At 41.8% G+C, this 23,176-nt stretch overlaps 1 protein-coding gene across 1 annotated transcript in view; it reads left to right on the plus strand.

Moving 5' to 3' along the window:
• The window catches only part of FAM167A (family with sequence similarity 167 member A), a 106,854-nt gene that overhangs the window by 71,792 nt on the left and 11,886 nt on the right, over positions 1–23,176 (plus strand). Inside the window, exon 2 of the mRNA XM_082249657.1 lies at positions 16,895–17,401. Within this exon, the coding sequence (XP_082105783.1) occupies positions 17,033–17,401 (369 nt within the window). The 5' untranslated portion in view covers positions 16,895–17,032. The remainder of the gene's footprint in view (positions 1–16,894; positions 17,402–23,176) is intronic.

Consider the following 23,176-nt stretch of genomic DNA (forward strand, 5'->3'; position numbering starts at 1 on the left):
ACTGACAGGCAGTGAAATATAAGGTTGCAGCCACCAACCGAACCCCTAAGAAACTTAGGGGCAGGAATACAGTGTGAGGGTGAATAGTTGGAAAACGGCGCTACCTAACGCATGTGCAAAGATGAGCCAAAAGACAGGATGTAGGTGAGATCCTCAAACCTGTCTACTGACGGTCCCCTCGGACCCAAAAAGATCCCATCTGGGTATAAAAGGGAGAAAAGAGAAAAGCGGCCGCTCCCCGTAGACGTCCTATGACGAAACGTACGTAGGGCGGAAACCCACGTCACTTCCGGTCCGCAGCTCGCCTAGGCTTGGAACGCAGGAGCTTCCTTGGCGTAGACTGCCAATATCTGAAGGGATCTGCTGCATCTACCCAAGCGTGAGTCGCTACTATCATATTGTATACCCGATCTACACTTATCACACTGAGTAGCTTTCCTCTTTTCTCCCTTTTATACCCAGATGGGATCTTTTTGGGTCCGAGGGGACCGTCAGTAGACAGGTTTGAGGATCTCACCTACATCCTGTCTTTTGGCTCATATACTTAACATCTGTGGTCTTAGGGTAAGTGTGACACCTAGTGTTTAAATTGGAGAATTACATCCCAAAAGGTATACAATTAGTATCCTCACTGCTCCTTTGATTTAAGATCGATTTATAACCAATACATCCGGCGTTATTTTAGCCAACATTATTTATTCAACAGTATTCATTCTACATTATTCACCTATTTAGCAATTGTATTAATCATTATTTATTCAGCAGCACCTATTGGAAATCACTATATTATTGATTCAATATACATCTTTTATCATACATTTTTACCACACTTCACATTTACTTTTTATTTATTTATTTATTTATTGTCTTGGCCTAAATTTTATATATATCGACCCATGTACACAACTATCTATATGTCACTTTGCACGCACTAAGCACTTTTTTCCTCCTCACCCGCATCTTTGCACATGCGTTAGGTAGCGCCGTTTTCCAACTATTCACCCTCACACTTAGAAAAAAAGTGGTTCAGTCGAAGGGATTGCATGAGGACTCGGGGGCACACAATGCGATTAGAGGAGAAGCGTTTTAACCTCAGGCAACGTGGGGGGTTCTTTACTGTTAGGGCTACAAGACTGTGGAATTCTCTACCACAAGAAGTGGTTTCTGCGGGTAGTATGGTGGCTTTCAAAAGACTATTAGACGTACATCTCAAGGATCAGAACATTCAGGGGTATGTGAGATGATTACAGCCACACACACCTACACAGGTTGAACTGGATGGACTATTGTCTTTATTCAACCTCACCTACTATGTAACTATGTAACTATGGCAAATGCCAATTGAGCTCCACAGTGCCAAGCAGTGAGCACAGGACGTCGGGTCCTCAGGCCACCCTCATGAAGTCTGTTTCTGATTGTTTGGTCAGAGACATTCACACAAGTGGCCTGCTGGAGGTCATTTTGTAGGGCTCTGGCAGTCCTCATCCTGTTTCTCCTTGCACAAAGGAACAGATATCAGTCCTGCTGATGGGTTAAGGACCCTCTATGGTCTAGCTTTCCTAGAGTAACTGCCTGTCTCCTGGAATCTCCTCTATGCTCTTGAGACTGTGCTGGGAGACACAGCAAACCTTCTGGCAATGGCTTGTATTTATGTGCCATCCTAGAGGAGTTGGAGTGCCTGTGTAACCTCTATAAGGTCCAGGTATCGCCTCATGCTACCAGTAGTGACACTGACTCTAGGCAAATGCAAAACTAGTGAAAAGATGAGTAGGGAAAAAAAAATGTCATTGGCCCTCCACCTGTAAAACCATTCCTGTTTTGGAGGTCATTTCATTGTTGCCCATCTAGTACACCTATTGTTAATTTCATTAACACCAAAGCAGCTAAAACTGATTAACAACCCCCTCTGCTACTTAACTGACCAGATCAATATCCCAGGAGTAATTGACTTGATTCTATACTCTGATTAAAAAGGTGTTCCTTTAATTTTCTGAGCAGTATATATAAAGCAAGGTCCATAAAGACATGGATGGGCAAGTTTGGGGTGGAGACAGGGTCCTGCCCTCAACTCGATAGAACACCTTTGGGATGAATTCGAGCACAGACTGCAAGCCAAGACTTCTCTCCGACATCAGTGCCTGACCTCACAAATGAGCTTCTGGAAGAATGGTCATACACTCCCATAGACACACTCCTAAACCTTGTGGACAGCCTTCCCAGAAGAGTTGAAGCTGTTATAGCTGCAAAGGGTTTGCCAACTCAATATTGAACCCTACGGACTAAGACTGGGATGCCATTAAAGTTCATGTGGGTGTAAAGGCAGGCGGACAATATAGTGTATATACTTGTATATATAGTGCATATATGTGATTTTGAACTTCCCGGTAGGGGGCGCATGTGTGAGTCTCTTCTGCCAGTGATTAATTACGGCTGTCCTGTAGTAGTAAATCTACTATTGGGCAGTCTACAAGTAGTTAAGTTGATTGTTCAGCCAACAAAGAGTCTCTCACCGGCGGACATTTCATTGTAGCTTTATTATACATACTTTTACTTTATTGTCGACAAGATCCTCTTTAGCCCCCCCATGTCTACCGGTGAGAGACACTTTGTTGGCTGAACTGCTGTGGGACTTGGTGACCTGTGCTGTTCCCAGGTGAGCCCAGATTGTCCCCATTAACCAACATTTTATAAGATGCTGCTGAATTATCTGTACACATTACTATAGTCTTATTTTTACATTTTTTGGCAATACTTATTTATATGCTGTTATTAACTCCAGAGAGCACATATATTTTCTCCTCCTGAAGAAGCGGATCGTCACCGCGAAACATGTTGAGGAATATACGCCTAACTTTGAATTTCGGCATTTTGTTTTGATGAATACCGTATATACTCGAATATAAGCCGACCCGAGTATAAGCTGAGGCCCCTAATTTTACCACAAAAAATGGGAAAAATGATTGACTCGAGTATAAGCCTAGGGTGAGAATGCAGGACGGCGGGCATGGTACAGGAGAATGCAGGGTGGCCGGCATGGTACAGGAGAATGCAGGGCTGTGGGCATAGTACAAGAGAATGCAGGGCTGCGGGCATGGTAAAGGAGAATGCAGGGCTGCGGGCATGGTACAGGAGAATGCAGTGCTGCAGGCATGGTCGAGGAGAATGCAGTGCTGCAGGCACGGTACAGGAGAATGCAGGGAATAGCCAAACATGTACGGCCTGTCCCGAGCGGCGGTGGCGCATGCGCAATGACGTGTCGGCGCCATTTTTAAACCTAAAGCACATCGGGCCGGCCGGGAGGACATTTTTTTTCGACTCGAGTATAAGCCGAGGGGGACGTTTTCAGCACAAAAAAATGTGCTGAAAAAACTTGGCTTATACTCGAGTATATACAGTAAATATTTATCTGTACTGATGTTAATAAATTGCTGTTGGATGATCGGTCCCATTTTTAAACTGCAATATGTTGTATTAAATACATTTTGTATATTTTTTTTAAATCATATGTGATCATTGTTGAACCAAGGTACCGTTAAAGTCTGACTCCCCCCTCCCCCTTTTCCCCTTCTCCCTTTGTGCCCCTCCCTTTGAGACTGTTCATTTTGGGGACAACAGTCTCTATTATGCGCTTTTTCGGATGTTGGTACCTACTACCTTTTCATTTACCTCAGGCTGATTGCTTCTATTGACTTTTTTTGTGTATAGCACAAAAAATACCACCAAAAAAAAAGGTCTATTTGACAGAAAAAAGGACATCAATTTTATTTGGGTACAGCTTCGCACGTCCGTACAATTGTAAGTTGAAGTAACACGGAGCCGTATCGTATCCGGGGCTGAAGTGGTTTAACAAATATTAGGTGTTTCAAAGTGTCACACATTGATAAATATTGGCAATCAGCTGATCACATACGTACTGTTAGAAAAGTTCTATAGTAACTTTAAACTCCAGAGTAGAACAATAGGCTTGGGTGTGACGCCCAGACCTGATAAGGTCATTCCCCTGTCATTCATTCTATATGAGAGTGACTGGTGTATGAAGTGCCTTTACCTGTACCGTCTATTTTTATCTGTTCTAATTCAAAGGATCTGTGAAACTCCCCAACATTTTCCCGTCATTGTGCGGAGATAATTCCCACAGTGGTTGTGAGCGGAGACGAGACAGACTGTCCTCTCCTTACTGTGGAGCAGATAAAAGATTGGGCTCTTCATTCTGTACAGGAAAAAAAGGAGAACGCGGGGTCTTCTCAGCACACATTGTTATTGTACCGCTGAAAGACGATCGCACAACGCAGAGCTTTTAGGAAAGGACAAATGGGACCTAGAGAAGGGGCTCTTTTTACAATCGATTTTTATCATGTTAACCCATCGCAGTCAGACAAGGCAGATTTTTCCAGACCGTCCCACCAAAACGAATAAAGACTAGGATAAATCATTCCTTAGGGAGCAACGAGGTCATTGAGGGCCCATTTACATTTGTGTGGTGCATTGATGCGGGTGCATTAACTACTTCTGGACCACCAACCGCATATACAGTATCTCACAAAAGTGAGTACACCCCTCACATTTTTGTACCTACCATCCAGGATATTGCCGGTGACCTGTACAGTATATATACCGTATCTCACAAAAGTAAATACACCCCTCACATTTTTGTACCTACCATCCAGGATATTGCCGGTGACCTGTACAGTATATATATATATATATATATATATACAGTATCTCACAAAAGTGAGTACACCCCTCACATTTTTGTAAATATTTTATTATATCTTTTCATGTGACAACACTGAAGAAATTACACTTTTCTACAATGTAAAGTAGTGAGTGTACAGCTTGTATAACAGTGTAAAAAAAAAAAATATATATATATATATCAATGTTATGCTTCTTTGATTTATTTATTTTTTTTCTTTCTTTTTTTTTTACTTCACTCCCACCCCTGGGCTCCCCTAGGTGAGAATGGCATTTTTCTTAAGAATATGTACCCCTAGGGTTCTTTTTATTTATTTATTTATTTATTTTTGTCCATTTTGTTTTACTTTAAATCTTTAGAAAAGTTGGCGTTGATAGTAAATGTACTGTAGAAATACATTTGCTTAATCCCTAGCCTCCCAAAAGTTGAAGGTCATGAAGGTATATTGTAACACATACTATGGGTGGTCACTGAGTACTTAGGTCAAGGCTAATAATTAATGATGTGTCTTTTTTTTATCTCTTTGTACAATGCCATATCTTTCTTTTATTTATTTATTTATTTTTCAATAGAAATATATTAAACCAAATGTTATGCTTCTTTTATTTATTTATTTTTTTTATTTTATTTTTTTAGTTCACTCCCACCCCTGGACGCACCTAGGTGAGAATGGTATTTCTCCCAAGAAATGTGCCCATAGGGGTCTTTTTTTTTTTGTCTTTTTTTTTTTCATTTTTTTTTACTTTCAATCGTTAGAAGTTGGCATTGATAGTAAATGTACTGTAAAAATACATTTGCGTAATCCCTAGCCTCCCAAAAGTTGAAGGTCATGAAGGTATATTGCAACACATACTATGGGTGGCCACTGAGTACATATTTTTTTTTTCTTTTCTTTTTTTTTCTTTAATTTCTTTGTACAATGCCATATCTTTCTTTTTTTTTTTTTTTTTTTTTTTTTATCTCTTTGTACAATGCCATAACTTTCTTTTTTTTTTTTCTTTATCTCTTTGTACAATGCCATATCTATCTTTTTTTTTTTTTTTTTTTGTTTATCTCTTTGTACAATGCCATAACTTTCTTTTTTTTTATCTCTTTGTACAATGCCATAACTTTCTTTTTTTTTATCTCTTTGTACAATGCCATTTCTTTATTTTTTTTTTCTTCAATAAAAAATATATTAAACTGAATTTTATGGTTCTTTTATTTACTTTTTTTCCCTTTTTTTAGTTCACTCCCACCCCCCCTGACTCACCTAGGTGAGAAGGGCACTGGTCCCCCCAAAAGTGTCAAAAATATCAGTTAGTGTTCAAATCTATCCGCCGCAATGTCGCAGTCCTGCAAAAAATCGCAGATCGCCGCCATTACTAGTAAAAAAAAAAACAATAAAAATGACATAAATCTTTCCCGTAGTTAGTAGACGTGATAACTTTTGCGCTTATTGTGATTTTTTTTTACCGAAAATATGTAGCAGACAAAAAATTGGCCTAAAATGTTAAAAAATTTTGATCTTAAAATATTAAAAATTACACAGGTGATCAAATACCACCAAAAGAAAGCTTTATTTGTGGGAAAAAAAGGACATCAATTTTATTTGGGTACAGCGTCGCACAACCGTGCAGTTGTCCGTTAAATAACACAGTGCCGAATCGCGAAATATGGCCTGGTCATTAAGGCCCAGAAGTGGCTAATAATGTGTAAAGAACGAATAAAATAAGAGATAGGCAAATATTTGGGAACTCATGAGCTAGGCTGAATCTTAGTTATCTCCTCTTTGGTTATGATTTCAAAATGTCTTTTAAATTATTTTATTGAACTTTGACTGTTATTTGTGTGTTTGGTGTGTTTGGTATGAAGTGGCATTAATGGAAAATAATATATGTGAGCAAATGTACTGTGTTATAATGATTAACTTGGTCAAGTCTTTCTTCACACATTGTCATGTTTACCCAATGTCATATGGAAAATAAACTGTATGGACGTATGTTCCAGGATGAAAGCACACCGTATAGAATAGGTGTTCTCCACATTCTTCATGTTTTTAAAAACATCTTATGATTACTAAGTGTGAACCTGTTTATCTCAAGTATAGCACTGATAGTGTGTACATTTGTTGTCACTCTTCAAAGCAGGTATATTTATTTATGTAACATGCATACAGGCTAATGCCTGGTACACACAATAAGATTATCAGACGAACGATCGTCTGCTTTTTTTTTTTGCATGCTAATCTCATATCGAAAATGAAGAGTTTACTAAAGTTACGAAAATTCCCATACGACAGAATAAAAATTCAGAAGTGATGTAATGTGTTGTAGTGTATTTGTATTGTATTTGTATTGTATTGTATTTTAGAATGACAACCCAGATAGCAAGCGATTGTGCTACAAGTTTGAAAATGACTTGCTAAGCTTTTGCTAGACTTGCCAGGCTTCACAGATACACAATTGCAGCAAGTCCGCATTGCATGACTCCATATCAACTTTCTTTGCAAACATTCTGAAAGTCTGCTGCAAGTTCTGGTTCAGGTATGTTGTGCAATAGTCATCCCACCACAGGGGTCACTGTGGCTCAAATTTATTTTATGCTGTAGACTTGCAGAGCTCTTAGACTCACCACTGCAACTTTGCTCTTGCTAGAGACTTGCAACGCTAATTTGCTGCAAATTGGAAAAGTGTCATCTAGAACTTGTGCTTCAAGTTCTCTGGAACTGTACAACTTGGCAGTGAAAATGTTCAGCAAGTTAACCACTTAAGCCCCGGAGGATTTGGCTGCTGAAAGACCAGGGGGTATTTTGCGATTCGGCACTGTGTGATTTTAACGGACAATTGCGTGGTCGTGCGACGCTGTACCTAAACGAATTTGACGTCCTTTTTTTCCCACAAACAGAGCTTTCTTTTGGTGGTATTTGATCACCTGTGCGATTTTTTGATCATGCGCTATAAACAAAAAAAGAGCGTCAATTTTGCAAAAATAACAATATTTTTCAAATTTTTTTATATGAAATTCCCCAAAAAAATGTAAAAATCGAAATTTTTTAACATTTTCGGCCAATTTGTTTTATGCTACATATGTCTGGTAAAAAAAATCTCAAAAAGCGTATTTTGATTGGTTTGCGCAAAAGTTATCGCGTTTACTAACAAGGGGAAAGATTTTTGTCATTTTTGTTGTTTTAATTTTTACCACATAATGGCGGCGATCTGCGATTTTTTTTTGCGGGACTGTGACATTGCGGCGGACAGATCGGACCCTTGACTGACATTTTTGACACTTTTGGGGTTACCAGTGACATTTCTACAGTAATCAGTGCTATACATATGCACTGTTACTGTAAAATTACACTGGCAGTGAAGGGGTTAACTTTATTTGAGAGGGAGGGGCTGTGTGTGTCCCTAGGGGCGTGATTCTAACTGTGATTGGCTGTGGCTTGAGCTGTAGGAACAATGATCAACGGTCCTACATAGTAGAACCGTATGATCATTGTTCCTACACAGGGGAGAATGACAAGTGGCTTGTTTACACTAGCCGCCTGCCTTTCTCCCTCTCCCCCGATGATCGCTGAGTGACCGGCAGTGCGCGCTCGCTCCCCAGAGCCTCACAGGCTAGTGACGTACCAATACGTCACTCTGCCTGTGAGGGGCTGACCGCCGCAGTATATGTACTTGCGGCGGTCGGCAAGTGGTTAACAGACTTACAATTCAACACTGCCTCAAATTTATGGCAATTCATCCTTGCTATCTTGGGATTAAATGAAAATCGTATGATCTGGTATCATACGAGAAAATTTTTGGATTAACTGTTTTGATCGGCTCTCAAAAGCTGTGTAATAAAGATTAGAATATTATATGATTGCTTCAAAAGCTGTAGTTTTCCTACGATTTTCTGATCATGTGTACAGGCCTTAGGCCCTTATCTCCCTTTCTTCCCAGAAGGCTGGTGTCATCTCTGTTAGGCATTCATGGGCACCTTCTACTGTACATCTTGGAGCATGGGTGACACAGTCATAGAAGTCGCAGCGCTGGCATCTTCAGGAGTCTCATATTTACCATAAGTACCAGCCTAAAGTGTAACTGTACTTTAGTGCAGTTACAGTAATTGGAAAGTGATGCCAATCTTCAGTCCCCCTGCCAAATCTAATACTAAGGCTAGCAATACTTAGATAGATGTCTGCATTCACTCAAAGCAGTATTGATGGAGGAATCTCCCATGCCAGCTTTTGCAGTCAGACAGCCACACTTGCGGCTGCCTGAATATCTAACATTTACTGCGTCTGATGCAGTCAATGCCCAACCTATCATTTTCTATTCATCTCAGTCAGTTTTTAAATCAGCTTTTGGTGAGCCAGGTGGTGCTGACACCCATGGCTAAAGCTTTGTCCAGTTCTGAAGGAATTGGCTGAAATTTAAGCAACGTATGACCAGTTTTACCGCAATGCCTCCGAGTCACTCCACAGCCTTCATTCAAAATCTTAACTGTTGGGTCTGACTCTTGCAGATGTGTCTGCAATCTCTGTTCGTTGTTATGGAAAGTTCATATTCGACAGTTTCACTGGAAGAACTTAAAAAAGACCATCATTTTGCTGCCAAAGTAAACCTGTCAGGATTAAGCGCTAGATAGAGCTTTTCTGGGGGGCCAGGCGAGCAGACGTTAGGCCTAATAATGGTAGGCTATTGAGCATTTCATGGCAGGAGGCATGTATCTGGTAGTTAAGGGTGCCAGGTATGATGTGGAGCAGGACGATGCCAGAAGTGCATCGCTTTGCTCGCTTGGATAGATCACCTGATATTCTGGTCCTTCATGTTGGCGGCAATGATTTGGGAGTCAGGTCCATGCGGGAGCTAATCCAGGATGTCAGGTTTGACTTTCAGTGGCTACGTATGGCCTTTCCTGGCCAGGTCAGTGGAGTGGCTGAACAAGGCCCGCAAAAAATTAAACAGAGAAGTGGGCAGATTTGTCGTTTGCAATGGGGGTCTGGTAATTCGCCACCAAGAATTGCAGACGGAGTCCTGGCGTTATCTAATGGGTGACAGTGTACACCTCAATGCTGTGGAAATTCATTTATGGGCCCTTGGATTGCAGAACGGCATTCAGAGGGCTTTGAGGGTGTGGAGGTGCACTCAAGGGTAAGGGCTTACCCTTGTGTGCTGTGGCGGTTATTGGTCTTTGCTGGTGGAAGAAAAAGCTAGGATAAGGAAGGGTTCAGGACACATCGGTGGTATGTGTCCCCCTTGTTGTATTCCAGTTAATGGGAGGTGTCACTCAAAATCAATCAAATGGTATTGCAAGTGAAAATTCCATGTATTCTTTTAAAAACAAAACTTAGAAACTCTGTTCGACCTACCCAGATTTTCACATACTCTATGTAGCTTTATTTGTTGGAGATCAGATAAGAGGGATTTTTTGGATTTATTAGGCTGCTTAGGGTGCAACACCCCAAGTCCAAAGGACAGATATCACTGAGACCTAGGAAACTCCATCCAAATGGTGCAGAGAGTGAGGTGTCATCAATTGGGAGTATCAGCAGCCTGCTGAAAATCTGGGTGGTGGAGCAGAATTTCCAAGTTTTATTTTTAAAAGAATACATGGAATGTTCAATTGCAATACCATGTGATTGATTTTGAGTGACATCTCCCATACCCCTGATGAAGAAAAGATTCACTCTCTGAAACGTGTTGGGTGGAGGAAGTTAAAACTTTACCATCATCATCTTTCACAGTCAGTTTTACCCATAGTTGATCATACCATGTATACATTGTGTATTGTAACATTCTTATGTATATTTTGTATTTTTTTACCATGTATAAATAAAATGAAATATTTTTTTTATACTTTTTTGTACGTTCCATTAAAAAAAGTGCTTTCAAAGTCCCAACAACTAGGGGAACTGTTTTTTCTTGTAGTCATTTGAGGGATGTGGCACAGAGCGGAGCCTAACCACCAGTATTTTGACATCTGTTCTACTCTGGGCAAGAGAAGCATCAATACAATTCAGGTGTGCTAAGGTTTCAGCAACTATTTTTTGCCTCAGGAGCCCCAAGAACTGGTTAAAATATCAATAAAACAAAGTTAAATACTTTGGGCATACATCTTGTGACTCACTATTGGTTGCTAAAGTCCCCTGTCATGTTTAAAGAGACACTGTAACTTTCACCCTGAATGGTAAAGGGTGCCCCCTTGACCCCTTAACTCAACATACCAGCGCTCCATCTTCCATGGCAGCCGCCACTAAGTGTTGGTTAATGTTGGCCATGAGGAGGAGCAGTGACATCACTCCCTTAGACATGTGACAGTGCTCAGGGCCTTGTTAGAAGACTCAAGCGCTGTCCAATGGGAGGAGGCTACATGCTCATCAAAAGCCAGAAGGTATTTTTTCTGGCGGATGCAGCAGAGGGAGTGGTGGCAGAGGCTGGAGGGGCATGCCAACACTCAAAGTTGACATTTACTTATTAAATTATCAAGGGTTTCAGGTCTTCTGAGAAACTCGGCAAACCTGCTGAAAGATAAGTTCAGACACCTTGGAGTGCATTTCATTCACGTTGGCACTGTATCCAGCTTTATGACAGTTGTACTTTAAAATTAATAAAAGGCTTGTGCAAGCACCTTTGGTGCCTGCCAGCATGCAATTTCACAATTTTCTTCCTATATATACAGTATATAATTTCTGTTGTACAATTACACAAGTTATTCCAACAGCACTATGGATTATCTAAATAGACAGCACAGCAGTGGATGTCTCTTTTACGGCAGCCAATAAATCCTTGAACTGAGTCAATATAGAGAGTAAGTGTTATAGTGGAAGAGTCACTGCCATAGCTAATTCACATGTATGTAACATTTTGCTTGAGATACTGAGCTCTGTGACCAACAGGCTTTTTTTTTTAAAACAGAAACTAAGGAGAAACTGGAAAACACATTAAAATAAGCCTGGAGCTCCACCTACTGCCTGGATGTCAGAAGACACAATAATTACCTTGCTAAAGAAACAATTTTTTTTTAGTCCTGACCATAATAAGCAAAGAAAGTATGTATAAAACTTCTTAGTTAAAAGAGTGACATCTTCCCTTTAAGCAGGCATATAGCTTTTATCCATTCGGGGGTAAGTGGCATTGTCTGCAAATAGCCAGTCCCCAGGGTTTTATACTTTCCAAAGCCATACTCATTTACTGCTTCCATGCTGCAGCAACCATACCTGTCTGAGCTTTGATGTCAGCTAGTGGTGGAGCTTAAACAGGGGAATCATGTCATGGGCTCCCTACAGACGCTGTTTGGGACTGGTAAATGGTCACTCAGGCCCCAGCACTGTCATGTGCTCCACCCAGTGCTTTAAGTGGGCCGGTATGCACTGGTACTCAGTACCGGCACTTCCAAATATGGCTCTTGAGCATACCACCACCCCTCCGTGCGCCTTAGCGTACCAGTACACTCATTTTGGACATCTGCGCCCTCAATTGCCCCCCCCCCCCCAAGAATATTTCCCACTCCAGAGCCAGGCCAGTCACCACCAGTGAGTCCCCCTGCTCCGGAGTCCCATCCCAGGCCAGGGGGGGGTGCTCTGTGGGGACCCTGATGTGGGGTGAGGGGGGTGACAAAATTTATAGGCTATAATAGAGTACCGGCACCTCTTTTGGGCCACTTAAAGCACTGGCTCCACCATACCAAGAAGCCCGAATCTTTTCCGAATGTGAGGAGGAGGCGAAGGAGGACGATTTTCTCAAAGTGATTGTAAACTATCATCTTGTAAAGCAAGCCATTCAGTTTAAAATTGAAATGAAAGGCAAAACATATAAATAAATGCCTTTAGAAATGCCTTTTTTTCCCATTTTTAGAGGTGATCACATAATCTCTGTTCTCAGCTGTCTAAGAGCTGGGGGAGGAGAAGCAGCAGTAAACTGAGCTTGCCAGTGAATGGCTGCTCAATGGGGGCATGTCAGGAGTGATCATTGGAAGAGAGCAGACTTAGTTCCCAGCTTAGCTAGAGAACTGACCACAGTGTGCTCTCCTGCTTAGTGTAGTCAGTTTCTAATAGGAAAGCAGAGGGACTGTCAGGAACACCAGGGATTTCACATAAAATAAGGAATACAAAGAGAACGGAATACTTTACCATACAAGTACATGGTACAGCAGGGACATATCAGGAATATTAAGTGCTGGGGTAACAAACACTTTAAGTATAAATGCCTGGGGTTTTGGGCAGACACTGTCAGTTTGCCCTGAATGGATAAAGTGATAGTGTTTCTCAGAAAGCCACAAAAAGCATGTGAGAATCTAGCTTAGAATGCTTGCTTCCCATTTAATATGTGGTTCCTCCCATTGGCGGGGGAGCAGGTAATCTAAATATCCGCAGGTGTAGAATACATCCAATGGCTGCGGAGTGGGGAAGCGGTGGCTTTTCAATAAAAGGGCTTCTGTAAAGGTAAGTATATCCATTCTTCATTTACAGGCTAGCTGTTGGGTAAAAGTGGCCCTTTGGTGAGAGGTCACTTTAAGCTTAAAAAGGACCTATTGCTTTGGAAGCAACCAAATCTACCTTCTATTAATTTATGGTAGTCCAAAATCAGTAATGATATGTACATGGAGGATTTGACTTCCTCTTTACGAGACAGGTTGAAAATCTTTAACCACTTTACCACCGGAGGATTTTGCTGTCTTACTTCCAGGCCACTTTTTGCGATTCGGTACTGTGCGAATTTAACTGACAATTGCGTGGACATGCAACGCTGTACCCACACAAAATTTACGTCCTTTTTTCCCCCCCACAAATAGAGCTTTTTTTTGGTGGTATTTGATCACCTGTGCGATTTTTAATTTTGCGCTATAAACAAAAAAAGAGCGACAATTTTGAAAAAATAACAATATTTTTCACATTTTTTTATATGAAATTCCCCCAAAAAAATGTAAAAATCAAAATTTTTTAACATTTTAGGCCAATTTGTTTTCTGCTACATATTTTTGGTAAAAAAAATCGCAATAAGCGTATTTTGATTTGTTTGCGCAAAAGTTATCGCAGCTACTAACTACGGGAAATTTATGTCATTTTTTTTTTTTTTTTACTAGTAATGGTGGCGATCTGCGATTTTTTTTTTTGCGGGACTGCGACATTGCGGCGGACAGATCGGACCCTTAACTGACATTTTTGACACTTTTGGGGGTACCAGTGACATTACTACAGTAATCAGTGCTATAAATATGCACTGTTACTGTAAAAATGACACTGGCAGGGAAGGGGTTAACTTTTAAATGGTGATCAAGGGGTTAATGTATGCCTGGTGCTTACTAACGTGTGTGGGGGGGAGGGGACTGTGTGACACAGGGACAGATCTCAGGTTCAGCTATGCTGAATCCTGCAATCTGTCACTGTCTGTCACTTAGGAGATCCGCCCGCTTTGTTTACACAAGCGGGCGGATTTCCACACTCGATCCCAGACGATCGGAGAAGAGCAGCGGTGATCACCGCCTCTCTTCCCCTGGCCCGACTCCCGCTGTGATTGAATACAGCAGGAGCGAGCCGACGGCGGCACGCGAGCGCCGCCCACAGGGGGAGGTGTCCAGCGACGATATCGAGCCACTTTGCCGCAGTACAGTCAATGTGACCGGTCGGCAAGTGGTTAAACACACTTTGTTCTACAGAACGCAATTTAGATTTTCCTTCAATTATGCAGCAGCTTTCCAAAGCACAGATATGGAGTGATCAAGGACCTTCTGATATCCTTTTTTTCATGACCCTTTAATCTTTTCCAAAGATACCTCTCATATGGCTGTTTGAATGAAGAGGCCTTGGGGCAATTTTTTCACCTTCCTTTTGGGTTTCCCTTTTGCCCCTCAATATCTGAAGATAACCTGGCCTCAGTTTATTTAAATAAATTATGAAACAGAAAATTCAAATTCCACAGTTAGCATCCTTGGATGTATTCTCTTTAAGACTCCATGCACACTAACGTTTTTTTAAGCTCCTAGAAGCTGTTATTAGCATTTTTTTCTGCTTCTAGAAGCAAAATTGTGTTATTTTATGTGTCCATGCACACTACTTTAGGCTATTAGTGGTTTTTGAGCTTCAGTGTCTAGGAGCAGAAAAAAAATAGTTTTTGTAGAGTTTCTTGGAGTGTTTTATTCCAGAAGAAACGTTCCTAAATGCTAAATAAATGCTACTAATAGCTTTTTTGAGCCCTTTTGTAAGCTTAAAAAAAATACATGGAGCAGATCCAGAAGTATCATGAAGACTATTAGTGCTTCGTACATCTTTTTAGAAACTCGATAACTTGATACTCATGCCTTCGCCTACAATGTATTACTGATTTATTGAGTTTTCACGTTAACGGTTTGCCCCACCAGAGAGTGGAATCTCAACAGTATACTATATATTCATCGGAACCCTGGTGGTCTCAGTGAGCGGCAAAAAACATGAAGGGGAGGCTCATAGTGTAGTAAGCAAAGTAATGTTTAATGAAAAAAAGTAGTCACTTACATCTCAGAACCAAAATATCGGCTGATACAAGTGCGGTGAAGCCGGTTTGCGTTCCAGCTTGCGTTCCGGAAGGCGGAATTGACGTTAGGGCGTAGCACGTGATCCGACGCGTTTCATCATCAACGTATGACATCATCAGGGGATACGTACTACGCTATCAGCCAAGGAACCACTTACCGTATATACTCGAGTATAAGCCGAGTTTTTCAGCACATTTTTTGTCCCTGGCCGCTCCGACGTGTTTAAGCTTTAAAAATGGCGCCGCCCGGCGCATACATGTCACCGCGCACGCGCCGCCGCCGCTCGGGAGAGGCCGGGAATAGCCGAAAGTATACGAGCGGTGGCGGCGCGAGCGCAATGACGTGTCGGCGCCCGGCGGCGCCATTTTTAAAATGAAGGCGCCTCTGGAACAGGTAAGTGACACTACCTGCCATTATGCAGGGCTGCGGGCATACTACAAGCGATATAGTGCTGCGGGCATGGTCCACCTGTACCATGCCCACAGCACTGCATCTCCTGTAGTATGCCCACAACCCCGGATCCTCTTGTACCATGCCAGTACCCTGCATTCTCCTGCACCATGCCAGTACCCTGCATTCTCCTGTACCATGCCAGTACCCTGCATTCTCCTGCACCATGCCAGTACCCTGCATTCTCCTGCACCATGCCAGTCACCCTGCATTCTCCTGCACCATGCCCGCCGCCCTGCATTCTCACCCTAGGCTTATACTCGAGTCAATGATTTTTCCCATCTTTTTGTGGTAAAAGTAGGGGCCTCGGCTTATACTCGGGTCGGCTTATACTCGAGTATATACGGTACCCACGCTATACCTCAAGGGGTCATCTGGTAAGTGGGCTGTACATTTGGTGAAGGATTCCCCTTCCCCCTTATGCCTGCATGTGGAATCTCGTCTTACTGAGCACTGGCACTTTCTTCAGAAAGCACATATAAGGACTGTCTAAATAATAGTGAAGAATATTTCACACTAGCACTTTTTTGCACTTTTTGGTACTAAGGATTGTGGCAATAATATTTGCACTTGGCGCTCAAAGGATTTTTAATGTTTTACAAGTTGTATTTGAAGCTCAGCCACTTTATCCTTATCTTAGCACATTGCACATTGTTGCACATAAGTTTTTGGGACTATCATGAATTTATTTGTATTATTTTCATTAATTGTTTGATTTAGCACAGTCACTTTATTTTTGCACATTTGCATATCGTTGCACATAGCATTGTTTGCTGCTATTTGTCTAGCCGTTTGAGCGCTGTCCCTTTTTGTATTGCATTTACCACAATTTTTATTGTTTGACTAGCTGCTCAAAAAATCATTATTTATCCACATTTTTTCACAATAATTTATATATTTATTCAACCTTCTGTTAATATTAAAAAGAACATTTATTTTATCAAAAATACCTAGGCGCGTTTACACATTTTTACCTCCAGTATACTAATATTAATTACTGTGGAAACATATAAAAATAAAAAAGGACCTGTAACTCATCAGAATACTCAAGCAACTCTATCCCTTTCCAGGTTGTGTCTGTAGCATGTCATTGCACGCTTACTGGCTTGTATTTATTTCATATAATTCTGTTTATCTTAAAATGAGAAACAGTGTAGCATTAATTGTCTTTCTCCAATCATTGTATGATTATTGTTCTGTCATGTGTGTAATTTTCTTTTCTGATTGAGTTATGCTTTAATTAAATCACTTGATGTTTTGTTATTTTAGGTGTTACAGTCAAGTTTATGAGTCAGCAGTAGAAATATAAAAATTTCAGAAACAGATGGTTGGTGAGACCAGCCAGAAGCACCATGTGGACCAAATAACTAATTCTTATTACCATTGGTCTTCTTGAGGATTATCGTCATGTCATTACCAAAGATCCAAGTGGAGGAAGCCGACGATGAAGCAGATAGCAGCTCCATCCCGCCAGGTGATGACCATCTAAGGAACTTGAAGGCCCTGACAGAGAAGCTGAGGTTAGAAACTCGCAGGCCATCTTACCTAGAATGGAGGGCAAAGCTTGAGGATCAGCCATGGAAAAACCCAGAAGCTCCTGTGGAACAAGAAGATGTTCCAGAAACCAGCCAAGGTGTTGATGGGACATTCCAACCACTAGAGATCAAACAGACTCAGAAAAGTTTGGGTGCCCCAAAGCAGAACTCTCTGGAGTCAAAGAAAATACATGGCTTTGACAGTATTGATGAAGCCCTTAACTGGCTAAGGAAAGAGCTGGTAAGTGTCTTTGTTTTATAGTGTAACCGCGGTAGGAAATGTAATGGAGAAATCAATTGTCTATTGCTGGAAATGATAACATTGTCTATGAAGGGCATTGTGCAATGGGTCACATGCTTTGCACATTAGTTTGGTTGAATTTCATATGAGTAATCCATAATATTGATCAGAACAATGAACCTTACCCCCTGTTTCCATTGTGCATCACAAATTATTCTCAAATTACAATTCTAAGTTGTGTAAATAGTGGTTACTAAAAATGGCTTGTCAAATTTTTCCCACGTCTTCTGAAAATAAGCCAGCAAACTAAACGTTTATGATGCTGTATTACAATGTAAAACCAGTTTGTTGACACAAAGCTTATTAAGCCTTGCATAAGTCAGCATTTAACTTTTTTTAATGACATGCCTGTACACTGAAGGTGTTTGTGCTGTATATTGCGCCATTCCAGTGGGATGTATATGTGAAATTGTCTAAAGATTTCCAATGTAATGGAGGAAGGCTTTGCTCTTTTGGTATGCTGGCTATTCAGATAACAATATGATCATCTAAAATAATAATACATTTTACGAAAGGTTCATATTTATCAAATCAATTGTGTTTAACCGGTTGCCGACCGCTGCAAGTACATATACTGCGGCGGTCAGCCCCGGCCAGGCAAAGTGACGTACCGGTACGTCACTAGCCTGTCACTCGCCCCGCTCCATTCCCTAACAAGTCAGTGCATGTGACCGGCGGACCCGATGTCCGCCGGTCACTCGCGATCGTTCGCCGGGAAGGGAGAAAGGCAGGCGGCTAATGTAAACAAGCCGCCTGTCATTCTCCCCTGTGTAAAAATGGAGATCAGATGGTTCTACTATGTAGGACCTTTGATCTCTGTTTTTACACTAGTAGCCATGTCCAATCACAGTTAGAAACACGCCCCTAGGACACACTTAGCCCCTCCCTCTCCAATACAGTTAACTCCTTCCCTGCCAGTGTCATTTTTACAGTAACAGTGCATATGTATAGCACTGATTACTGCAGGAATGTCACTGGTAACCCCAAAAGTGTCAAAAATGTCAGTCAAGGGTCCGATCTGTCCGCCGCAATGTCGCAGTCCCGCAAAAAAAATCGCAGATCGCCGCCATTACTCGTTAAAAAAAAACAACAAAAATGACAAAAATCTTTCCCTTTGTTAGTAAACGCGATAACTTTTGCGCAAACCAATCAAAATACGCTTTTTGCGATTTTTTTTTTTTACCAAACATATTTTTGGTAAATTTTTTTGGGGGGAATTTCATATAAAAAATGTGAAAAATATTGTTATTTTTGCAAAATTGACGCTCTTTTTTTGTTTATAGCGCATGATCAAAAAGTCGCGCAGGTGATCAAATACCACCAAAAGAAAGCTCTGTTTGTGGGAAAAAAAGGACGTTTAATTCGTTTAGGTACAGCATCGCACAACCGTGCAATTGTCCGTTAAATTCAAGCAGTGCCGAATTGCAAAATACCCCCGGTCAGGAAGGGGGTAAAATCTTCCGGGGCTTAAGTGGTTAAAATATATCTGAACCCTCCAAAAAATATAACATGTTGTGTTGTAGCTTACCAGTGTAGATGTGTTGGCTCCACTAGTTTCTTCATTTTCAGGCCAAGTACAATTTCTGCAAGTACAAAATATACCAGTTGACCTTGCCAGGAATGCAGTGTCCTTGTCACTTCCTGTGGAGTGAAAAAGCATAAACAGTGTTTATCTCTTCTTTGGAAATGACTAGTTTGGTAAATCCACCTTGTAATATAGATGAACTAAGTGCCACCTGTTTGAAGTCCAGCCTGTGTGAAAACTATGGCTCCTTATTTATTTTCCCCGAGTTCCATGAGCAGGAGACCTAGTTTGCCCTGGATCAGCATTGTGAGTTGACATGGCATGGGCGGGCAGGTCACCAGCGCCTTCAGCAACTAATGACACTCCAGGGCCATGATGCACAAAGTCATTCATTGCTACTCTAGCAATGAATGACTATAGTAGCCAGCCTAAATGCCCAATAGCACCTCATGACGCTTAACAAGGACAGGTAGCATGCAGAGCCATCCCTAGCATTCAGGAGAGGATGGAAGCCTACCTACTCCAGGCCTTCTCCTCCTGCCCTTAGCTGTTCTGCTGAAGTCAAAAGGCAGGACTCAGATGTGAAGAGGGGACTGTGTGACTGAGGCACTCTGTGATGTGGGGACTGTGTGATTTGGGAGGATCTATGATTACGGGGACTGTATGATTGAGGTACCCCAAACCCTGAAAAACAACCCCACATCATAATCCCCCTCCACCAAATGATTTGGACCTGTGCACAAGGCAAGGTCCATAAAGACATGGATGAGCAAGTTTGGGGTGGAGAAACTTTCAGAACAGGACCAGGAAGCAACTGGAATAATGGTGCATACTACAGTGATTCGCAGCTTCCATGGTGATCCCACAGGTATGGCACATATACACTTACCGGCCACTTTGTTAGGTACACTAATGCCAAGACATTTTGGACAATTTCATGCAGGTCAGTCAAGTTCCTCCACCCCAAACTCACAAAGCAAGGTCCATAAAGACAAGGATGAGCGAGTTCGGATTTGGAGAACTTGACTGACCTGCAACTTCAGGATGAATTGATGTGGAGACTGCGAGCCAGGCCTTCTCGTCCACATCAGTGCCTGACCTCACAAATGCGCTTCTGGAAGAATGGTCAAACATTCCCATAGACACTCCTAAACCTTGTGGACAGCCTTCCCAGAAGAGTTGAAGCTGTTTTAGCTGAAAAGGGTGGGCCAACTCAATATTGAATCCTACAAGCTAAGACTGGGGTGCCATTAAAATTCATGTGTGTGTAAAGGCAGGCGTCCCAATACTTTTGAAAATTTAGTGTATGAGCTGTGCTGAATGCACGGCGACTGGTGTGTGCTGTAAGACTCAGTGCCTATGCGTCAATCATGGGACATCACACAGTTAACTTTTATTTTTTCACAGAACTTTACTGAAACGACATGAATTACATTTCATAGTATTACATAGTATTATGTGCTACATAGTATTGGGTAGTATTGTACCTATGCCCTAAAGATTCATACGTCATAGGGGAAGAGAATGAAGACACAGGACTTTCATGGTACCACAAGGATTAATAACACCGTAGTAGTAAAAAATATACACATTTTATTATTTATGTAAATATTAACCACTTGCCGACCGCCGCAAGTAGATATACTACGGCAGTCAGCCCCTCACAGGCAAAGTGACGTATGGGTACGTCACTAGCCTGTGAGGCTCTGGGGAGCGAGCGCGCACCCCTGGAGGTATGGAATATTAGGGTAACTCTCCACACGGGGGGGCACTGATCAATCTCCAATTTTACTCTACATGTTTCGTGGTGAATCTGCTTCCTCAGGAGTGCTATTCAGGAGGAATTGATCTACAGAAAAATACAAACTATCAACATTAACATAGTATAAATAGCGAATATATAATACATTCACAGAGATAAATACCCAAACACGCAATTAGATAACAACTCCACTGTCTCATGTGGATACATAGACCTTAAGTGTATGGCCCAATTTCCTCTCATCCCAGAACCCCAGTCCTAATGGTAAAGGATGTCACATAGGCAAAAGCCCACCCAATTCCAAGGATAGCAGTGCCAACATCATAATCGGCAATCTCCCGGGCGAATGTGGGATCCAGGAATCGTAACAAACATAGTACTATTTAAACAAATGGCTAAGAGCCCATTCACACTAGCACGACTTGTGAGGCGACTTGTGTAGCCCCAGGTCGCTTGACATAACAAAAGCAATGTTAATCAATCAGTGCCGTCTTAATTGGCACTACTGAAGTCACTCCGACTTCAGAAAAGGGTCCTGTACTACTTTGAGGCGACCTGTGATCTGACTGTCCCATATACTTCAATGGGAGTCGCCTCCTTATCTTAATTGAAGCGACTTGTTATCAGACTTTCCAGAAGGAAAGAAAGAGATTAGCCAGGCATTCCCCACAGACAAAGTCGCCTGTCTCTTCAAAGTAGTGCACAAGTCTCTTCCAAGTCTCTAAACAAGTCTCTTCAAGTCACGGGGCGACTTTCTGGTCGTGGTAGTGTGAACCGGCTCTAATAAAGCCTGTTTTTTAGGTATGATATGATATATTAATATGGGATTCCCAAAGGAAATACTGTAGGTAAAAAAAAAAAAAAAAAAACACATATCAAAAATTAACATATAATAGTTGCTACTGTAAGTGATATGCACCAAAGATTACACTGACACATTTCAATACAGTTCAATTCACCTCAGCAGTGTTGCGTTGCGGTGGTTCAAGCAGGGCTGCTGTTAGAAATCATGGGGCCCCGTACAGCCTACCTGACAGGGCCCCCTTCCCCCGTCCAAAAGTGACTGAGGACATAGATTTATCAGTCATATTCTCTTTAGCCTCAGCTGCACAAATGAATGAATAGGATGCTCTCTGAGGGTTTCTGCTCATTCACAAACTGAAGCATAGTAAACAGTTTACTATACTTCAGTGATGAATGGACATAGGAGTGATTGGTACCCATCGCTCACTGTGTTCATTCAGGAAAGGCAGGGGCCAGTAAATTACATATTTATTGGTCCCTTACCCTGCTTTCCATCTTGATACATCCCCCTGTGTGCCCACAGCAGCTGCCCGTGGAAGAGGAGGAAAGCTGGGAGAGCTGCGAGGGAAAAGGCACACACAGGGGTGCCCGGACAGCAGATGGAAGGGGCACATGTTCTAGAAACAATCCCCCTGCAGTGCAGCCAGACGGGGAAAGAAGAGGAGAAGCGGCAGTGCTGCAGGGGAAGGCAGAAGAGAATCGGTGTCTGCAATAAGACAGTTCAGCCAGACCTCCTGCTCAGCAGGTGCCTGGGCCCCTCTTTTGAACTGATGGGGTCTGGGCCCAGTACAGAAGGCCCAGTGCAGCCAGACGGGGAAAGAAGAGGAGAAGCGGCAGTGCTGCAGGGGAAGGCAGAAGAGAATCGGTGTCTGCAGTAGGACAGTTCAGCCAGACCTCCTGCTCAACAGGTACCTGGGCCCCCCTTTTGAACTGATGGGGCCTGGGCCCAGTACAGAAGGGCCGGCTGTACTGGCTTATCAGTGGTCCTGGGTTTGAGTTAAAACTCACTTTGTTTAAAAAAAAAAACCCTGCCATAATTGGACACAAGGTATTTTGCCTTGTCTGAGTATTGGGGCTATGCTGAAATAGCTGACAATGTAGCCCTAACTAAAAAAAACTAAGTAACACTAAAAAGAAAACCTGATAATACATTTTTATATGATTTACATATTGGCAATATGTTTTATTTTTACCAGCCAGTCCAGTAATTACCCTAACTATACCGTGTCATCATAATACCACTATACATCATTTCTGTCCGTTTATGAATTATGTATTTTAAATTAGACTAAACCAAGCCAACATTCCCTGCTGTTCTATTCCTGCTGTTAATGGTTATGAGGTTCTATTAATAATGTAGAAAAGGGAAAGATTGCTTCACAGGCTAAAAAGATGATTAACAAGAAAAAAGCATGACTGATTCAATGGACCCATGTTAAAGGATGACTCCAGACACATTTTATTAGGTTTTTATTTCTGTATGGAGGAAGGATATTCCCATACTTCCTGTTCTTGTGAGATCCGCAGAAGAAATAGGGGGGGGAGTAGTTGTCACTGGCACAAGAAGACACAGATGACAATAAAAACATTGTTGGAACTTATAATCCTCCCCCCAATGTATATT

Source organism: Pelophylax lessonae (assembly GCF_965119305.1).
Source record: "Pelophylax lessonae genome assembly, chromosome: 3".
NCBI classification, from domain to species: Eukaryota; Metazoa; Chordata; class Amphibia; order Anura; family Ranidae; genus Pelophylax; species Pelophylax lessonae.